Genomic DNA, 21,273 nt, shown 5'->3' with positions numbered 1-21,273 from the left:
CACTATGAGTCGGAATCTACTCGATGGCAATGGGTTTGGTTTAAACTGAGAAAATAAATTTCTGTTCATTAAAACCACCCACTTGTGGTATTTCTCTTACAGCAGCACTAGCAAACTAATAACTGAAAAAAATTAGCCCAGTAGGAACATGCTAACAATTCTGCAATTTGAGTTCTCAAATCTAAAGGCAAAACATGTTGATAAATATTGAAATTACAGCTGAAGTAAAAAGCTGCAAAGGGATTGAGTATTTTTCTTCAGGAAAAGAAATCTTCAAGTACCTTGCCCAAATGAAGCAGACTGAAAGCATTCTGAAGTCTTCAATTTCACTTAGAATCTTATGCTAACTTCTAAGCATATTATCATAGCTATATTCTATGACAATTTTTTAATAATTAAAATAAAATTCCCAAGACCTGAATACTACATGATAGTTTTGGCAAAACTAAGTAATAATCCTTAAATTTAATACAATACTATACTGGGGATACTTACTTAAAAAAGAATAAACTTTGACACAAGTCAACTCTATACTTTAAAAATAAATAGCCATGATATATGTACCAAGTTTTATTTGCTTTTTAATTACATAAATGGAACAAATATATTATTCAAAATATTAAATTTTCTTGCAATTTAACAGAGGAAAAGAAACTGAGGTGAAACTGTAGGAATTGCTGAACTTCAGATAAATGTTTCTTCAAAACAAGAGATATTAGTTCCTAAAAGATTCCTCTAAAGTTAAAAAAAAGATTAAGAAAAACATTAAGACATTGGGTTATCACCGTTTTAAAAACCTACATGTTTCTTAATGGACATATATTTATATTTACAGATCGTTACCTTAATCTCCAGTCTCATAAAACTCAGAAGATACCACTGATGTCTAAACTAAGCAAAATACTAAAAGCCTCATTTATATGTTAAAAAACATTTAAACTTAAATCTACCTTAACATTACGTTCCAAGAAAACTTAATAGGGGATGGCTAATCTGAAAGCAAAATGCTGTACGAATCACTTTCAAGAAAAGAAATGCATCATGGGATTGTGTTGATCACTAGCAACATCAAGTAAAAACCCAAACAGTGACATATGAACTCAGAGTATCAGCCGGTCCTCGCCTCCCTCCTGAATTACCTGACCAATGGAAGTTTGGCTTTGCTGTTTTAGAAAGCACTGTTTCTTACATTCCATTAATTGTTCAAAATCACGCCACATTTTTGCTTGTTTCATATTCGGACCGTGACTTTCTCGTACAGTTTTTTGTTTTTCCTGGAGTTTCTGTTATTAAAAAAAAAAACAAAAATAATTAAATCTCAGTTACGGGGATTAACTTCTATTGCTATGATTAGAGGAATGTGGCCTGTTTTGTACATTTGAAAAAATTGTTAACTAAGCTAGGTTATCCTATGATGTATCGCAACTAAGATTATAGGATGGCAACAGTGTCACAAAACAATATATGTATTGTTTAATGAGAAACTAATTTATTCTGTAAAGCCTCATCTAAAATACAATTACAAAAACTAAGATTATAAAAGTCAATTAAATTTATAATAGTAGAACAACCTGTACTTGCTGAAAGTGAAGAAGACTTGAAGCACTTACTGATGAAGATCAGCGACTACAGCCTTCAGTATGGATTACACTTCAACATAAAGAAAACAAAAATCCTCACAACTGGACCAATGAGCAACATCATGATGAACAGAGAAAAGACCGAAGCTGTCAAGGATTTCATTTTACTTGGATCCACAATCAACAGCCATGGAAGAAGCAGTTTAGAAATCAGATGATGCACTGCATTGGGCAAATCTGCTGCAAAAGACCTCTTGAAAGTGTTAAAAAGCAAAGATGTCACTTTGAGGACTAAGGTGCACCTGACCCAAGCCATGGTGTTTTCAATCGCCTCATATGCACAGGAAAGCTGGACAATGAATAAGAAAGACCAAAGAAGAATTGAAGCCTTTGAACTGTGGTGTTGGCGAAGAATATTGACTATACCATGGACTACCAGGAGAATGAACAAATCTATTTTGGAAGAAGTACAGTCAGAATGCTCCTTAAAAGCAAGGATGGCGAGGCTTTGTCTCACATACTTTGGACATGTTACCAGAAGGAATCACTCCCTGGAGAAAGACATCATGATGGGTGGAGTACAGGCAGAAAAGAGGAAGGAAGATCCTCCATGAGATGGATTGGAACAGTGGCTGTAACAATGCGTTCAAACAGCAACGATTGTGAGGATGGCGCAGGACTGGGCAGTGTTTCGTTCTGTTGTACATGCAGTCGCTATGAGTCAGAATGGACTCAATGGCACCTAACAACAACAATAAGGACAACCTGAAATTAAAAAGGATAGAAAAATACAAAAGAAAGAGAGGAAAATAAATAAAGGAAATAAAGAAAGTGGAACAGTACCATGGTATAGAAGACAGAGAGTAGATTTTGGAAGCCCAAAGACTTGAGTTTCCATCTTGAATCTGTCACTACCTGTATGACCTTATACAAGACACTTAATTTCTCTAGACCTTGGTTTTCTCAACTGTCAATTAATGATAATAATAGGAGAAAATAATAGTATCTGCTCATAAGATCATCTTTTTACATGAATTAATGGATATCAAAATACTTGATAAACCATCAAGTGTTATATGAGCTAGCTACTGGATTGTTCTGTTGAAATACACTCGGTGCTGAACTACTGCTATAGCTTTTCCCAAAGACCTTGCATTAAAACACTTCATTGGAAGGGAAATCAGTAAGAAAGTGTAATCTCTAGTCAGATTTAGCAATTAATTTTGGATCTATGAAAAGATTCAAAGTTTGATAAGTGTTTCTGTACATAGCATCCATCCAGAATACTTCTTAAAATAAATGAAATGTTTTTCATATGAAAAAAGTACATTACTTAACATATCAAATGTTCAGATGAAAGTCAATGATTGATAACCATACTAAGTCCTAAAAAAACAAAAGTCTGTAGTTAAAATACTACACAAATGACTATGTGTCCATCAACAGCTGAATAAATTAACAAGCTATGGTACATACACACAATGGAATACTACACAATGATAAACAATAATGACGAATCCACAAAACACCTCGAAACATAGATGAATTTGGAAGACATTATGCTGAGTAATATGAGTCAGCCACAAAAGGGCAAGTATTGCACAAGACCACTACTATAAAGTAACAACAAAAGGTTTACACACAGGAAAAAAAGGAAAAAGCATTCTTTAATGGTTACCAGGGACAGGAGGAGGAGGGAGAGAAAATTACCAATTAGGTAGAAGACATGAGTTAATATTGGTGAATGGAAACGCAATATACAATATGGGGGAAGTGAGTACAACACGACCAAGGCAAGAGAGAACACTGAAAGGAATGCAAGAATAAAAGGCCGCTACGACAACTACTATAGCTTAGACAATCCTGCAGCAATAGTATCAACAAACGATAATTTATGAACATACAAATAGGCGGATGGATATGCCAAGAGGTGTGGGAGGATGTAAGGGAACACACTCACTGGGAAATATAGGTTTGGTGGGGGCTATTTCTACATACACGACTATGTTGTTGTTAGGTACTGTCAAGTTGGTTCCAACTCACAGCAACCCCATGTACAACAGAAAAAACACTGCCTGGTCCTGTGCCATTCTCACAGTCATTGCTGTTTGAGCCCACTGTTGCAGCCACTATGTCAATCCATCTCACTGAGGGTCTTCCTCTTTTTCTCTGGCCCTCTACCTTATCAAGCATGGTCCTTCCTGATAACATGTCCATGTAGGTGCAGCTCATATAGAGCACACAAAGGGTATAGTTAGGGAAACCTCTTAGGCATAACCAAACACCTTGTGGGATGAATTTCCTAGGCTAGAAGACAAAGGACCATACGCTCCGTGGACATGTACGTCAATTGGCACAACATAATACATAAAGACGATGTTGTGCACCCTACTTTGGTGAGTAGCGTCTGGAGTATTAAAAGCTTGCAAGCAGCCATCTAAGATACAAGTATTAGCCTGTTCCCATCTGGAGCAAGGGAGAATGAAGGAGACCAAAACTCAAGGGAGTAATTAGTCCAAAAGACTATTGGACCACGTGAACCATAGCCTACACGACCCTGTGACCAAAAGAACTAGATGGTGCCCGGCTACCACTACCAACCACTCTGACTAGGATCACAGCAGAGTCCTGGACAGAATAGGAGAAAATTATAGAACAAAAATCAAATCCACAAAAAAGACCAAGCTTGTTGGTCTAACAGAAACTGGAGAAACCCTTGAGACTACGGCCCTAACACATCCTTCTGACTTGGAAATGAAGCCATTCCCAGAGACCACGTTCCAGCCAAACAACAGACAAGCACGTTAGATAAACAGTAACACCCGAGAGGAACGTACTCCTTTAGAACAATCAATTATACAAGATCAAAAGGGCAACATTTATTTGCCCAAAAGCAAAGATGAGAAAGCAGGAAGGGGTAGAAAATCAGGATCAAAGGAAACAGGGAACCTAGGGTAGAAATGGGGCGAATGCTGACACACTGTGGGGAATGAAACCAGTGTTACAGAACACTTCATGTACAAACTATCGAATGGGAAACTAAGGTGCTCTGTAAACTTTCGCCTAAAGTACAAAAAAAAAAAAAAGGACTACACAAAGCAATGTTCACAACTTGATTCAAATGCATGCTCTTAAACATGCAAATTATTTCCTTCTCTCCTTTTGAGGGTAGCATGGCATCCCATAAACTGAATAAAGCACACAGAACTCATAAGTTCTCTGATAAGTGGAGAAATCAGCCTTGAAAGGGTTTCTTTTTTTATTTACTCTCATTAATACGATGGACATTTATTCACAAATTATACAGAAAGAGTAGATGAACCTGTTTTGGAGAAATGACTGACTCCAGGTTTGGGGCAGGAAATGTACGGGATGACCTGGAACATCTTGTCACACCAGAACGTAAGGAAGCCAGCAAGTCCACTACAGCAGTTTCAAAAGGATTCAGGAGATGACCAGAAGAGGCCTCCACTGGCCAGACATGGGGCAACTGGAGCACTGACAGGAATAATAACAGTAAGAGACTGAAGCACATTACAAATTTTTAAACCTGGGAGGCATAAAGATACGTTTGAAGGATGATAGGAACCGATTCACTATTCTGAAAACCAGTAAATAAGTGAATCAAGCATTAATTTTGCCTTTCTCCTATGTGTACCTCAGGATAACCAAATAATTGAGAGGGAGAAGTTGTTCTTCACAAAGTTATTCCAGCCAATAAATGAAGAAAGAATGACACAATTATAATATTACCTAATGGATTAATGGAATATCAATGGCTGCCTACGTCACAGAAAGAGAGCCTCCTGATGGAAGCGCACACCACCACATATGAAGTATTCTTGCCAAAATCAAGCCATACCTAAACAAGCCTTTTAGATCTAGCTACCAATACACAGGACATATTGGGAACAGAGGAACATGCTAATTGATGCCACAGGGATGCCATACGCAAAGTTCAATACGTAGGAAAACCAACAAGACAAATGATCAGTTTTGTTTTGTTTTTCCCAACAAATAAACTGTAAAGAAAAAAACAGATGAGATGGGAGGGTAATATAGAGAAAAAGAGACTTATCAACTAACGGCAATGTATGAACTCTTATTAGGATCCTGATTCAAACAAATCATTAAAAAATTATGAGGCAATTGGTGAAATGTGAACACTGACTGGGTATTATGCAATTATTGTTATCATAAATTATTTTAGGTGTGATAATGGTTTTGAGGCTCTGTTTAAAAAGTCTTTATAATACATACTGAACTACAACCAGATGAAATGATAAGATGTTTGAGATTTCCTTCAAAATAATTTTGGGGAGGGTAACCCAAAAAAAAAACCTACTGCCGTCGAGTCGATTCCGACTCATAGTGACCCTACAGGACAGAGGAGAACTGCCCCATAGAGTTTCCAAGGAGCACCTGGTGGATTTGAACTGCTGACCTTTTGGTTAGCAGCTGTAGCTCTTAACCACTACACCACCAGGGCTTCCAGGAGGACGGTAGTGGGTACTAAAGGAGCCCTGGTGGTGCAGCAGTTAAGTGCTTGGCCGCAAACCAAAAGGTCAGTGGCTTGAACGCACCAGGCACTCCAAGGAAGAAAGATGTGGCAGTCTGCTTCCATCAAGATTACAGCCTTGGAAGCCCCATGGTGCAGTTCTACTCTGTCCTATAGGGTTGCTATGAGTCGGAATCGACTTGAGGGCAACGGATTTGGTTTTTTGGGTTTAGTGGGCAAGGTTGTACATAAAACAAGACTGGGCATAAGTTCAAATGTTGAAGTTGGGTGATGAGTACATGGGGATTCATTATATTATTCTCTCTACTTTTATATAGGTTTGAACTTTTGCATAATAAAAAGCTAGGAAAAAAGAAAAAAAAGAGAGAGAGAGAGAACGAGGCCATATCTACTTTATTTAGCAATTACTCCATTGCGTTGAGGGCTGACTTTCAATAGGTGGCAGTGGGGGATCTGTACTGCTACGTATAAGACCCAGACACAAAAGCAGGTCATCTAGGAACAGTTTAGCACCAGGCTCCCCACGAACATGCGGCGGGTGATGGACACGGGAACGGCCCCTTCCTGGCACTCGACACTGGACACTGATTCCAGCACCCGATGGGTTCACCGGCGGGGACAGCAGGGGACTGGCTATCTGAGGCCAATGGAGGCTCTGCGGCACTGCGGTATTGTTCCTTTTGGGTGAGATTCTGACTTAGAGGCATTCAGTCATAATCCCACAAATGGCGGCTTTGCCCAATTGGCTCCTCAGTCAAGTACATACACCAACGTCTGAACCTGCGGTTATACCACTCGCTTTTTTGAAGCTGACCTTTAGGATATTACATACAGGTTTCTGGGAGTGAATTCAGTTTTTATGTAAAAGCATAAATGTGTGTATGTTTTAATAATGATTTAAACTAAAAAATGTAAACATGAATAATTTTGCCATCAGCAATTTATTGAGTCTGACCAATAGCTAAAGTGTACAAATGCATTAAGCCTGAAACAAAACCATATTTTTCATTCGTACTTTAAGAATGGACAACCAGCTTTGAGATACATGTATCATTCCCAGGTTGCAGATTCAAGAGTATTTGAACAGTGAAATTATATACCTGTATATAGTCAGAATTATAAAAGAAAAACTGTAGCAACTCTTCCCTAACTATGATGCTAGAAATGTGACACTTCCATCAGAAAAAACTAAGAGGAAAACTCACTTTTTAGTGGTGAAACTGAACAAGGAACACATGAAATGGTACACGGGGAAGCTTGGTTAGCCTTCACTATGCAACATGGACTTGAAATCATTAAAGGTGATCTGAGACTTTATGTACGCAATTTTTAGTTTTTTTAAATTTTGTAGCTACCTACTTCAGTTTAAATATGAGGAAATGAACCACAAAATGATTAAAGGTCTTGTCCAGAGCCACAAGCCCAAGACTGAAGCTAGGTCACCTGAAGAAGGCTGGTCATCTTTCCTCCAAGTTGCTGATAAAGAGGTTTTTTTTTTTTTTTTAAAGAATGACACAGAGCTGATGTCTTCAAAGTAACTGTCAAAATGTATTCTTTCTGAAGTCAATTAGAAGAGTCGATTAGTTGGTAGTTTAAGTCTTCATGGTCAAGGTCCTTACTATCTTACCACCTCTTTTTTGATGACTGGCCCAGAGAACTGAGAGAACCAGACTCCATCCCACAGTCCCATCCTCAGCAGCCCTCATACAAGGCTGGCAGGAAGAAAGGTGATTATCTCAGGGAGGGCTTCTCAGTGATTAGTATTACAGGAATCAGATGTTAGTAAAGAGCTTAGACCAGTGCCTGGCTCATAGTAAGAACTTTGTGTTTATTAAATAAATGAGTAAATTTATAGTTACCTCATAAAACAGAGATAACAGAATAATCTGAAAAACTGCAGTGCACAATATGTGGCATTTTTATTTGTTATTAAGAACTTCTTCATGAACTCTCTGCTATTTAAAGCTAGATAGTTTTTTTTTTTCAAAGATCCATTTGTGCCTTCACTTTTAGAAAACTAAACTCCTAAGTAAGCGTCTTCATCTTTGAAAGGGATTAACAGGGATTTGATTTCCCCTAGAAAACTGTACTGTAACCTTTTTAAAAGGATGGCAATGTCATAACCATGAACTGAAAGGCTGAATTAGATGAGAACACATATAGAAAAAAAAAATTATACATTCTTACCTTTCCAAGGTTCTCCTGTTCAGCAATATGTTTGGTATACTGTTCCCTAGGGGTCAAGATAATGATTTAGTTTCAAGTTACTTCACTTGATTTGATTATATAACTAAATTATAAATTAACATATCTAACAGACGGAAATTCTGGTGGCGTACTGGTTAGGTGCTACGGCTGCTAACCAAAGGGCTTGCAGTTTGAATCCGTCAGGGGCTCCTTGGCAACGCTATGGGGCAGTTCTACTCTGTCCTATAGGGTTGCTATGAGTCGGAATTGACTCGACGGCACTGGGTTTTGGTTACTATATTAGACAATATAGTTTAAGGTACTGGAGTCAGAATGAAGCCCATTACCACTATTTCTTCTAGTAAATAGTAATTTAAAGAGGAAAAAACCCAAAACATCACATATGAAATTAAGTTCAGAGAATTAGAATGTTAAGTACTATTTTTGGCTATTTTACCCTCAAAACAATGCCAAACAATTTAATTACACTGTTTTTGAAGTGGTTTGCAGGAAGGAAAAAAGGAAACACATATTAAATAAATATTAAACAGCTTCTAACCCTGCAATTCCACTTCTGGGAGTTACCCTACGGAAACACTATCATAACTTCATAAAGGTAAAAGGAGAGACTACACACTTCAACATTGTTTATAGCAGTAAAAATCTGCAAATGTCCTAAATGTCTATAAATGGGAAATGCTTAAATGAACTATGGTACAGCCATCAGAAGGAATATGATAGGGCGGTAAAAAAGAATGAGGCAGATCTATAAATACTGAAGTAGAAAAATTCTAGATAAATTATTAAGAGAAAACTGTAGATGCAGTTTATTCTTATTTTTGTATACACAGATATGTGTATATATAAGTAGCCCTGGTGGTGCAATGGTTAAGTACTTGGCTGCTAACCAAAAGGTCAGCAACTCAAACCAACTCAGTGACTCCAAGGGAGAAGACTACAGCCTAAGAAACCCTATGGGGCAGTTCTACTCTGTCACATAGGGTTGCTATGAGTCAGATCGACTTGAAGGCACAGATGACAATAATATATATTTGTCTTATTTTCCCATGCATTTGATAACACACACACACATATATTAGCAAATGCATAGGAAAAGAATACAAAATAATGTACACCAAAGTGTTAACAGGAGGTATTTCTGGAATGGCAACACGCACATTTATGTTTTGTCTAATAATGCTTCATGGTGGTTACTGTTTTTTTTTCCCCCAAGTATTTATTATTTTTTAATAATATTTTATTATGCTGTAGGTGAAAGTTTACACAGCAAATTAGGTTCCCATTTAACAAGTTGTATACAAATTGCTCTGTGACATTGGTTACATTTTTCACAATGTGTCAGCATTCTCATTATTTTCATTCTGTTTGTTCTGTTTCCATTCGTCTAGCTTCCCTCCCCCTCCTTATCTTCTCATCTTTGTTTTGGGGTAAACGTTAACCATTTGATCTCATATAGTTGATTACTGAAGGGACCATAGTCCTCACAAGTGACACTGTTTATTTTATAAGCCAATCTAGTATTTGGATGAAAGGCGAACACCAGGAGTGGCTTCAGTTCCAAGTTCAAAGGGTATCTTAGGGCTATAGTCTCAGGGATTTCTCTAGTCTCTATCGGTCCAGGAAGTCTGGTCTTTTTAAGGAATTTGAGTTTTGCTCTACATTCTTCTCTCTTTCTATCTGGGACCTTCTACTGTGTCCCTGGTCAAAATGGTCGGTAGTGGTAGCTGGGCATCATCTAGTTCTTCTTTCTGGTCTGTAGGCTACCCAATATTTCTCTGGTAAGCTAAAAAAATCCAAATATTTTAATGTCAAAAATAAAAAGTACAAATAACACTGTATTATTATTTTTTTTAACATATAATTATCTTTTAGTAGTGTACAAAGCAAGAAGTGAGGCTTCCAGTGGGTAACATAATAGTGACAAATACTGAAGGATAATGACAAAGAAGACAAAGGAGACTTTAGACCTCAAATCTGGATGGAGAGAGAGAATGTGCTGGTTTCCTGTGCAAAGCTACATTCTAATATTTAATAGGAAATTAAACAATATAAAATTGGGAAGCTAAGAAATCATAAACCAGAGAGAGAAAAAATATAGCAGCATAAGTGAAGGAAAGGAGTCCTGGTGGCGCAGCAGTTAAGCGCTCAGCTGCTAACCAAAAGGTTGGCACTTTGAACCCACCAGCCGCTTCGAGGGAGAAAGATGTGCCAATCTGCTTCCGTAAAGATTACAGCCTTGGAAGCCCTATGGGGGCAGCTCTACTCTGTCCTGTAGAGTTACTATGAGTCAGAATTGACTCGATGGCATCGGGTTTGGTTCTTTTGGTAAGTGAAGGGAGATTAGCATTTATACAAAAAGGAAGGTAAGAGCGATCAGCGTAGAGTGTGTGGCTGTCACAAGTACCCGAAATTCTCTCAGAGCTGAAGTGAAGGGAGAATCTGTGGACAGCAGGGGGGTGGAAGGGAATAAACACAATCCTGATGAACCTTCATTTTTCCTTAAAATTTACGAGGCACTGTGTCAAACTGTTTGCCTCACCAGCTTTCCAATAAAGAGCAAGCTTGGAGGATACAAATGACATACTGCTCAAGAAGAATAGCTTTAAATAATTCATTTACTACCCTAGGCTTGAGAAATGTCCAAATTTTTTTAGAATTTCCATATATATAAAAACTTCTCAAGTAACCAATAGGCTCATGTCATTTCCCCAAATAAAACTAATATCTAATCATTATCTATTCAAGAAATAATTATGGAGCACCTATTATGTGCCAAGTATGTCCCAGGGTTTAAAGTGGAAAACAGGTCTGACAGGGTGCCTGCCCTCAAGGAATCACACTATAATTTCCAAAGCACTTTTACCTGCATTATATCTAATTTGATCCTTGATGGTACATATTCTCCTTATTTCATAGATGAGGAAGTGACCTGCCTAAGCCTGGCTAGCAAGTGGAAAAGCCAGGGTTAGAAACAAAGTAATACGCGCTCCAATCTAGCGTTTTGAACTAAAACATGCTGCCTCTTTAAATAAACATTTCCAGACAATTTTCAAAGCCAAGCTAATTATACCTTTGGTCTTGCCAGAAAGTAACTGTAAATGCTGAAAATGGAATAACAATGAAAATATTATATCTATAATCATATTTCACAAAAGTATCAGCAGTTTAAGATGTAGTCATTTCTAATTTGTTCATGATATTCTTATCAGGTACTACTCTAGTCCCAGGCACAATATTTTTCTATAGGAAAATGATGGAATGGTAGGAGTTCATAATGATTTTTTAAATTATGAAAAATAATTGGCTTGAAAACTGATGAGAAAATCATTATTTAATTCAGCAGCACCTAACCTATTTATGTTGTCAGCTTTGGAGGAGATGAAACCTAATTTCTAAAACTTCTTATTTTAAAGAAAAAAATTAACTTTTCAAATTTCTTAGCATTGACCCTAAAGATTTTTTTAAGCAAAGTTTACAGAATCTAAATAAGTATATTTTTAGCCTAATATATTAGACTATTAGAAAAAACTCTGTCATATTTATAGGATATTTTCAGCCTGGCTTACATTCCAGGGTGCTGTATATTTAAAAAATTTAGATTCTGCATAGATATTCTATTTCTTAGATCTCTTTTTATAAAGTTAATGTATATGCCACTCAAACTCTCAACTGAAATCTAGAATAAAAGTGAATCTTACACTTTATTTGAATTCTTACTGGATGGTAAAAGCAAAATATTTGGATTGTGATGAGGGGTAAAGAAGGGTTACCTTGTTCAATTACTGCATCTTTTCACAGCTTGCAATTTAACCATAAATGTATTTGTTAGGGAAGCAGATGATTTATTACAGTATGTTACAAGCTAGGATTACAAAAAATCACCACGTCAGGACTAAGTGGTGTTGGCACACCTTTCTCGTTCTGAAGGCTGGCATCCTGCAATCACAGTTTTCCCAGCTAAAATGCTGTCACGCACATAGCTCTGATAGTAGGCAGACAGCTGGAGTCCAGGCCGTGTAGGACATTTACAAGAGACTGACCTCAGTGCTTATAAAAAAAAAAAAAAAAAAACTGTAAAATTATATGCATTCCTACCTAGTTAGCAGGACTGGAATATCCCAAAGATGTTCAACAAGATTTAGTCCCAAATAATATCTTAGTATATCCTTATTTGGAAGAAATACAGCCAGAATGCTCCTTAGAAGCAAGGATGACAAGACTATGTCTCTCATACCTTGGACATGTTATCAGGAGGGACCAGTGCCTGGAAACAGACATAATGCTTGGAAAAGTAGAAGGTCAGTGAAAAAGAGGAAGACCACAGCGGCTGCAACAATGGGCTCAAGCATAACAACCATTGTGAGGATGGCACAGGACTGGGCAGTGTTTCGCTTTGTTGTACATAGGGTCACTATGAGTTAGAACCAACTTGAAAGCACCTAACAGCAACAAATATGCTTATTTAAATACTCCAAATTTGTATAATTCCATCTTAATTATAAAACTTCTATAGATGAAAACTTTAAGATTCACTATATAAACAACAAAAATACTTGCCTAATTGCCTTTCTTTTTTCTTGTTGATCAGAAGAGACATAAGCCTTCATCTCATTGGTAGCACAGCGAAGTTGTACTTCTAGGTTCTAAGTGGAAAGGCTAAGGTTTAGGTACATCTCGATACAGAAAAATCTAAGAAAAGTTTTATATCCATTTTCTTTGTCTTACCTTAATCATACAGTTTGTATGGTGGTATTTACTTTCTTCCTGAAGACATTCTTCACGGAGTCCTCTGACTTCCTACAATATATCATTTTAAATGGACGATATTATTGAAAGTCTAATACAGATGCACAGAGGAGGGCTTTAAACACACAACGAAAGAAATACCATTACAACCATTAGCTCTCTGTGATTTTAACTCAGTATTCTGAAACAAGAATAGCTTACAATCTTTTCTAGAGCTACTCATGTCACTCTAAAATCTCACTTATTAAGTAACTACTGTATGACCAGCACTGCCCTAGGCACCGGAGACACAGAAGTAAACAAGAGAGACAGGTCTCTGCTCTCAATCAAGTAGAGGAAACAGACATAAACAAGGATGCACATAACGAAGGTAATTTCAGACAGGGATGAGTTCTCTGAAGGAAATTCAGCAGTGCAATGGGAGAGAGGCTGAGTGGGCCATGCTGGGAGGAGAGTGGGCACCCTTAGAGAGAGAAGATGTCTGTGAGGAGGTGATGTTCAGGCTAAGACCTGAAAGATGAAAAGACGAGAGAGCAAGGCAAGGAGTTAGCAGGTGGGGGTAGGGGGCTTCAGGTAGAGGAAATAGCAACTGCAAAAGCCCCAAGGTGACAAGGAGCTTGGCCTGTTTGAAGGGCAGGAAGAAGGCCAGTGTGGCTAGAGCCCGTGGACAAGGAGAGAAACCACAAATACGAAGTCAATGAGGCCTCTGGGGCCAAAGCACGTGGTGCCCTGTGGCTCACGGTTTGGAACTAAGATTTTATTTGAAGTGCAGTGGGAAGCCAATGGAGGATGGACTAAGCGTTATAAAGGTTTCTTTGGCTGCTCTGTGGAAAATACACTTTAGGAGGGCACGGGTGGATGTGGGAAAACCAGGTGGAAGGTTATTGTGGGAGCTGCGGAAAGAGATGATGGTGCCCTGGACTTTGGTGGTAATGGTACAGATGGAGAATTCTGTGTGTAAACAGTAAGTCTGAAGAAAGAAAGATCTCTGAAATTTAGGAGACAGACTCTGATGATAATACCGATTTGGGAATCTTTTGATGTTGGTGAGGTGAAAGTACGCGTGCACACACCAGCAGCTTTTGCTAACTTCAGTTCTTACCTGTTCTAATTTGGACCGGTTGCTTTCGAGGCCTGCTGCACAGCTATCATACTGGGATTTCTTCTCATCACACTCTTGGGTTAGTTCCTAGTGTGAAAAGGGCAAATGACTGAATAAGTGAAAAACAAAGGCCTCAAATGTGGCTCTGGAACAATGCTCGCCCTTGTCAATCTTGTAACTTAACCTAAGCTTCTTGGCATACTTAAGAGTTATTTATACAACAAGCAGACATTTCAGAGTTATGATAGATGAAGGTGCTGATAACAATCACAGCAACCATGTACTGAACTGTGTGCCAGGCTTTCTGTTAGGAGCTGGGGAACAAGAGTGAACAAAACACAATTAAAAGTCCTTCCCCTCAAGTAATGTTCAGACAGGTAAACAGGCTGCTGAATGCAATCAATGGTGGGCACAGAGAAGGTGCTACAGGTGCACAAAGGACTCTCACAGGACCCAACTCGGGCTTGGGGATCAGTGGGGGCAACTTCCTGGAGAAACTGACATCTAAGTTGAGGTATGAAGGACTAGTAAGAACCAGTCAGGGGAAGGTGGACAAGGGAAAGGAGAGTGTTCAGAAAAGACGCGTACCATATATAAGGGCTCAGAAGCAAGAGAGAACAAGAATAATTTATAAATTACAAGTAGTTTATTATGCTGGAGTGTGTCTGGGAAGTGGTGAGAGAGAAATTTGAAGACTTAGGCAGAGGACTGGTCTTCGTAAATTGCAAGGGCATCACAGCTTTTCCCTTAATAATAACTGAGTCTCACAACAACCACAGTGACAACTACCTTTAGAGATACAGCACTGAGATAGCAGTAAAACAGTACCCACCTAAATAACCCATCTAGAGGATAACAATACACATGTAAAGCAGGAGAGGTGAATTATTATAAGGTCCCTGTATTGTCTGGGAGATGCTGATTAACTTAAGACTCTGTTAAGAATATATGCTAAAATTTTAAGAGTAACCAATTGTTATGGACTGAATTGTGCCTCTCCAAAAGATGTGCTGAAGTCCTAACCCCGGAACCTGTGAATGTGACCATATTTGGAAACAGGGTCTTTGCAGTCGCAATTAGTTAAGTTCACATGAGGTCATGCTGGAGTAGGACAGTGTTTTTTGAACTGTGGGTTGTGTTTCATCTGGTAGACTGTGACATCAGCGCAGTGGGTTGTGATCAACACTTTAATAGAACAAAAAATACGAAGAGCGCATCATATATCCTAAGGGCAAGTACTGTTTTGGGAACTTACTTCTTACTGAGGAACGGACGGACTCACAGATGTTTAAAATACTGTACTAGAGGGCTTTTGGTCTGAACATAGCATTGGAAAACTCAGCATTTCCCATTTCTCTTTCTAGTAATTAACTAAAAGCAATGGGTAGAATGAGAAACATAATGCCAAATCCATTTTCAGCAAAACTAAGATCCCAGATCTCAAAGCAGAAGGGTTACCAAGAGCAGGAGACAGAGTGGGGGATGGCAGGGCACAGGGAATGCCAAAAGCAGTAGAGAAGAGACCCCAAGGAGATAGAATACCGTGCGTGCAGACTTCACGAAGAGCCAGCAAAACTCCACTTCTTTAAGACAAGAAGCCCATTCTGAGGGGCAAAGACTATCTGCCAGGTTTGTGACCACTGGAATGGGACCTGCTGGCTGGCAGCAGGAGTTTCTCTGGACCTGGTATGGTTGTAATAGGAGTGGCAGAAGTAAATGAGGAATCACGCTGAAATGCCAAGTTTTCAGGAGCAGTGGCATTCGTGGAGAAGAGGGCCTTTGCACTGTGGAAAAATCTCAAGCTGCCGATCTCCAATGGCTGCATCAAAATAAAGGATAAATGCCTTGTACAAGCCCTAATCTTAAGAAAAATCTCAGCCAGCCTGTAACAAGGTCTTGTCTACCCTAAATTCCCTATAACAGCTGGTCCAGAAAAGAACATTTTTTTAAAAAATTGTACTTCAGATGAAGATTTACGGAACTGGCTTCTCATTAAACAATTAGTACACATATTGTTTTGGGACATTTGTTACCAGCCCCACAACATGTCAATACACTCCCTTCTGGACCTTGGGTCCCCTATTACCAGCTTTCCTGTCCCCTCCTGCCTTCTAGTCCTTGCCCCTGGCCCGGTGTGTCCCTTTAGTCTCATTTCATTTTTCAGGCCTGTCTAATCTTTGGCTGAAGGGTAAACCTCAGGAGTGACTTCATTACTGAGCTAAAAGGGTGTCCTGGGGTCATAGAGAGAGAAAGTCTCCCCCTAGAGCTGGTGCCCTGAATTTGGACTTGTAGCCACCTGAACTGTGAGAAAATAAATTTGTTAAAGCCACTCACTTATGGTATTTCTGTTATAGCAGCACTAGGTAACTAAGACAGTGAGGACATAGAGAAATTGGAACACTTGTCTGTTGCCGGTGGGAATGTAAAATGATGTAGCCACTGTGGAATACAGTTTGGTGATTCCTCAAAAGGTTAAACATAGAACTACTGTATGACCCAGCAATCTATTCCTAGGCATTCACCCAAAAGAACTGAAAGCAAGGACTCACATGGATATTTGTCCACTAGTGCTCACTGCAGCATTATTCACAAGTGCCCATCAACAGATGAATGGATAAAGAAAATATGGTATACCCATATAATGGGATATTCAGCTACAGAGAAACGAAGTTCTGATACACACTACGACATGAATGAACCTTGAGAACATTTTAACTGAAAGAAGCCACACGTAGTAAGATCTTATTTATAAGAAATGTCAAGAACAGGCAAACATATAGACAAAGAAAGTAGATTTGTGGTTGCCTTTAGGGCTTAGGGGTTGAGAATGGGGTATGACTGCTAATGGGCACAAGGTTTTTGGGGGGGCGGGTGATGCAAATGTTCTAAAAAGATTATGGTGATGGTACCACAATTCTGTAAATCTAATTTAAGAAAAAAAAATTACATTGTACACTTTAATTATATCTCAATACCAAACCCACGGTTATCGAGTCGATTCTGACTCACAACAACCCTACAGGACAGAACCGCCCCAGAGGGTTTCCAAGACTGTAAATCTTTACTGAAGAAGACTGCCACATCTTTCTCCTGCGGAGTGGCTGGTGGGTTGGAACTACTAACGTTTTAGTTAGTAGCCAAGCACTTTAACCACTGTGCTAGCAGGGCTTCTTTATATCTTAATAAAGCTGATACAATAAGAGGACCACGTATGAACTAACGACGTGAGTATGCCATGAAACAAGAATTATAATTAATTCTTCATTTGTAACTTTCCTTTTTTTTTTTTAAAAGGTAACCAAACATTTCTCCACAGATTAAGAACACTTAACAAAGCAATCACTCTTTTTGAAGTAAGATCACAAAGCAGAGATGCAAGAGCTTAGGGAAAAGATGGCAAGACAACTGGAGTTGAGATGTAAGCTAGCAGAGCTCAGGAAATGAGTAAAAAAAAAAAAAATTACAGAAAAGACAAAACTGGAAAAAGCACAAAGGAAAACAGACAGTGCTAAAAACACAGAAGACTGGAATAAGAAAATTGAACAAAATGAAATGAAATGAAACAGTTAAAAAAGGATTAGAGAATGATTGCAATGGAAGCAAAAGTGAAGGTCATCAGGGCGTTGAACCAGTTTGTTCAGGCTGGAACCCCTGCTGAGAATTTGCCTTTCTAACAAGTTCCCAGGCCATGCTAATGCTGCTGGTTAGGGACCAACTCTGAGAACCACTAGCAGAGCAGTGGGTCTCAAGTTTTATTATACGTAAGAATCACCATGGGATCTTGTTAAAATGTAGATTCTGATTCAGAATATCTGGGGGCGGGGAGTGCAAATTCTCAGCAGAGGTTTGAACCAGAAGGAACTGGTTCAAAGCCCTGAAGGTAATCCAAAACATGCGTAATTGAAGACCCCCAAGAAGAAAACTAAAAGTAATGAAAAGAACTAATACTTAAAGTAGTAACTCAAGAAAAATTTCCTGAAATACATAATCAAGTCACTAAAAAAATTAGGATGACCTCAGATCTATCCACAGCCCAATTTACCCTAGAAAACTGTGGAACTGCATGTTAAAAATCCTCAAGGAAACAAAGTATGATCTAAGGATCTTATACGAAATCAAGCTGTTGTTGAAATATATTGGCGAAGAATTTCTACAAGATGCAAGACCCGTATCTCTAGAAGATACTTTCCACTTATATGTTTACCTGATTTGACTTTTAAAACACTTTTATAAATGTTATGTTAATTCAACAACTATTTCTTGAGCACCTACACTTAAAAACTTGGTTCTATAAACCAGGCATTCGCAACTCTCAGTGAAACTATAGTAAGGACCTTAAACGGGATATAAAAAACCAACAAAAACCCAAACCCGTTGCTGTCAAGTCGATTCCAACTCCTAGTGACCCTAAAGGACAGAGCAGAACTGCCCCAAAGGGTTTCCAAGGAGCAGCTGATGGATTCAAACTGCTGACCTTTTGGTTAGCAGCCAAACTTTTAACCACACCACCACCAGGGCTCCAAAAGGGGTAGAGCAATTAAAACATATATAAAATAAACTCTAATTAAATACACAAATTTCACTTGTATTACATGATCTTGAACCAAACTTCAGTGAAATCAATGTCTCCTAAATAGAATCCTTCCTGAAGTCTCTTTTCTCTTCAGACCTCATCTGGTCTCACCCCACATGCTCTTTTCAGTGATTGCATCTTCTCTCAGGGCTGTGATCAAACATCTTATCTAGGCAGATGATTACAAACTCTAGCCTGAGCCACAGTGTCTTCTCTTGAATTCTTGCTAGATGCTAACCCTGATGAGTCTATAACTACATTCATCACTGCCCCCTCCTCAGCCCAACCCCACCACCAAAACTAGCTCCTCCTCATGCCTTACCTGTGTTGTCAGTGGCTTCAAACCTCAAATTGTATTTGTTAGCCTTTGTTTCCTTGTCCACAATTAGTGTTCCTCCATATACCGTTCAAATCTATTCCCTCTCCTCCATTTCTTCGGCCAAGACTCTAGTTCTGGCCCTCGTTACCTCTAATTTAGACCTCCTAACTGAGCGTCCGGCGTTTGGGTACTACTTTTATTTATTGCAAAGTATAATTATACAGACTATAGCAACAAGGGAAATGTGACATATTAAGTGAAAAGAACTCAAAAGTAACTAAATGCAATGTATACTGCAATGCTAATGAAGTAAAAATGTATATATGAGGGGACAAGGATCAAATGCAAACATGAACATTTTCAGTTGTCAGTAATAGGGTAATGAGTGGTGTATGAGCCATGTTGATTAAAGTTCTTGACATACTCATAGCCTCTCCAGAGGGAAAATTCCCTGCCTAGGGCAACTCCAGGTAGCCATATTCGGTAACACATCACCCTCCTTCCTCCTCAACCCACCTCTGCCCCCAAGCATAGCTTATTAGACTAGGGATGGACCCTCATCTGAACAGAGGTGTCCAGTAGCCTATCAGGTAGACTGGCATGAAAAACTGCTCCAAGAGAGAGCAGCTGCCCTAGACATTTGCTCTCAGGAATTTGAATTAGAAAACGCAGAGAGAATAGGGCACTTAGTAGTCAACACTGCAACGGAAAGTATGCAGAGAGAAAGGCCACACAGTGTGAGATACAGACAACGAGGGAGGCCATCAGCAAGCTGAGGTTAGGAGTTTGTCAATCCAAAGGGTAAGGAGAAATTATAAGTTAGAGAAAATAAAGGGATTTCCGGCTAGTGGCAGAAACAGAGTGAAAAGCAGATACAAAGAGATTCACCAAGTCATGTTACTGGCATAGCGTGGTATGAAGAATTTGGGTCTGCCATTTACCAACTGTGTGACCTTGGGAAAGTCTCTTACATCTCTGTGCCGTTATTTGCTCGTTTGTGTAAAGGGGAGTCCCTGCCTTGCTGGGTTGTAGTGAGGCCTGCATGAGTCAATACAGGTAATAGCACCTGGCACACAGAAAGCACTTGATAGATACTATTATTATTATAATCATCATCATCATTATCCACAACTTCCTGCTGCTGAGATCCCTGAAACTTCCCTGGACCAAAATGCTTTCTATAGTGCCTGTACCTGTTCCACTTATACCAAGGTTCTCACCCTTGGATTTTCATGATAATACATTTCTTTTATTGCCCTAAGTATCCTTCAATAAAACTCCACATTCGAATTAGCCTGAGAGTCTGTTCCTTGCAACCTGGATAGCATAAAATAATAACAGGTAGATTTTTTTTTAAAGCTTTTAATATATTTTTTTTTTTTTTACAAATGAAAACATTTAAAATATAAATGGATTTCATTTTTTAAAAAAAGTATTTACATACACAGATTTTTTAGCTTAGCAGTAGGGAGAAATTTTACCATCACTAGAAATATATAGAACTGGTCCTTTTTGCCTCCAGGTGGCTTACTCAAGAAAATCAGGAAGACAAACCAATGACCTAGAATACCCATGAAAACAATTCTTGATGTCCTCAGTCTAAAAACCTTGCTCAAAAGTTTCCTCCTTTCTGAAACTTCTGACAATCATTTCATCTGCTTCCCCTCTCCTGATCAGTTATGCATACAATTCTGACTATATTTTTTCTATATTTGTTCTTAAGTTGGGTTATCTTCCTTTTTTCGTTACTTTCTTCACGTGTTTATTCCATCTCATCTATTAGAGCACGGACTCCGGAGATCAGGGACTCGTTCTCCTATTTCTTTTGTGATGGCAGTGCTGTATATGAACCAACGGGAGAAGACAAGAGAGGGTAATGATGCAGAGTCCACTCCCAACTCTCTCACTTCCTCCTTAAAAAAAACTTGATAAAATGCCTCAGTCTCCATAGCATTTTCTATAAAAAGGAGATGATCTCTATCTGATCTCAAAGACCATGTGATTTTTCACTATGCTTCTCTGCCTCTGATGGATGACATTCATGAAGTTTTATAGTTCCATCCTCAGGCACATGTAGTACAGCTCATATTCAAAACTAAAATTACTACATGAAGAGTGACACAATAACAACTGCTAATGTCAAATGGCTGAGGACACCTGATCTGGGTTTGTGGGTGGCATTTACCTTCTGACAGCTCATCTTTAAAGCAGTGGTTAGAATTCGCG

General features: G+C 38.7%; 1 protein-coding gene across 6 annotated transcripts in view; it reads right to left on the bottom strand.

The window, feature by feature from the left end:
- Window positions 1-604: 604 nt before the first annotated feature.
- IFT81 (intraflagellar transport 81) overlaps window positions 605-21,273 on the bottom strand; it is a 76,906-nt gene continuing 56,237 nt past the window's right edge. For 2 of the 6 annotated variants that reach the window (XM_049865802.1, XM_049865803.1), the window contains exons 15-19: window positions 14,156-14,242; window positions 13,033-13,104; window positions 12,865-12,950; window positions 8,287-8,332; window positions 610-1,283 (exon numbers count right to left, since the gene is read on the bottom strand). In XM_049865802.1, coding sequence (XP_049721759.1) covers window positions 1,101-1,283; window positions 8,287-8,332; window positions 12,865-12,950; window positions 13,033-13,104; window positions 14,156-14,242 — 474 coding nt within the window. In that variant the 3' untranslated portion in view covers window positions 610-1,100. Of the gene's footprint in view, window positions 1,284-8,286; window positions 8,333-12,864; window positions 12,951-13,032; window positions 13,105-14,154; window positions 14,243-18,367; window positions 20,887-21,273 lie in introns of those variants that run through there. The other 4 variants (XM_049865804.1, XM_049865801.1, XR_007514882.1 and 1 more) reach the window with 4 other exon arrangements.

This window comes from Elephas maximus, chromosome 22 (assembly GCF_024166365.1).
Source record: "Elephas maximus indicus isolate mEleMax1 chromosome 22, mEleMax1 primary haplotype, whole genome shotgun sequence".
NCBI lineage: Eukaryota > Metazoa > Chordata > Mammalia > Proboscidea > Elephantidae > Elephas > Elephas maximus.
Note: the sequence above shows the minus strand (reverse complement) of the source record. Positions and strands in the feature narration are given on the sequence as shown.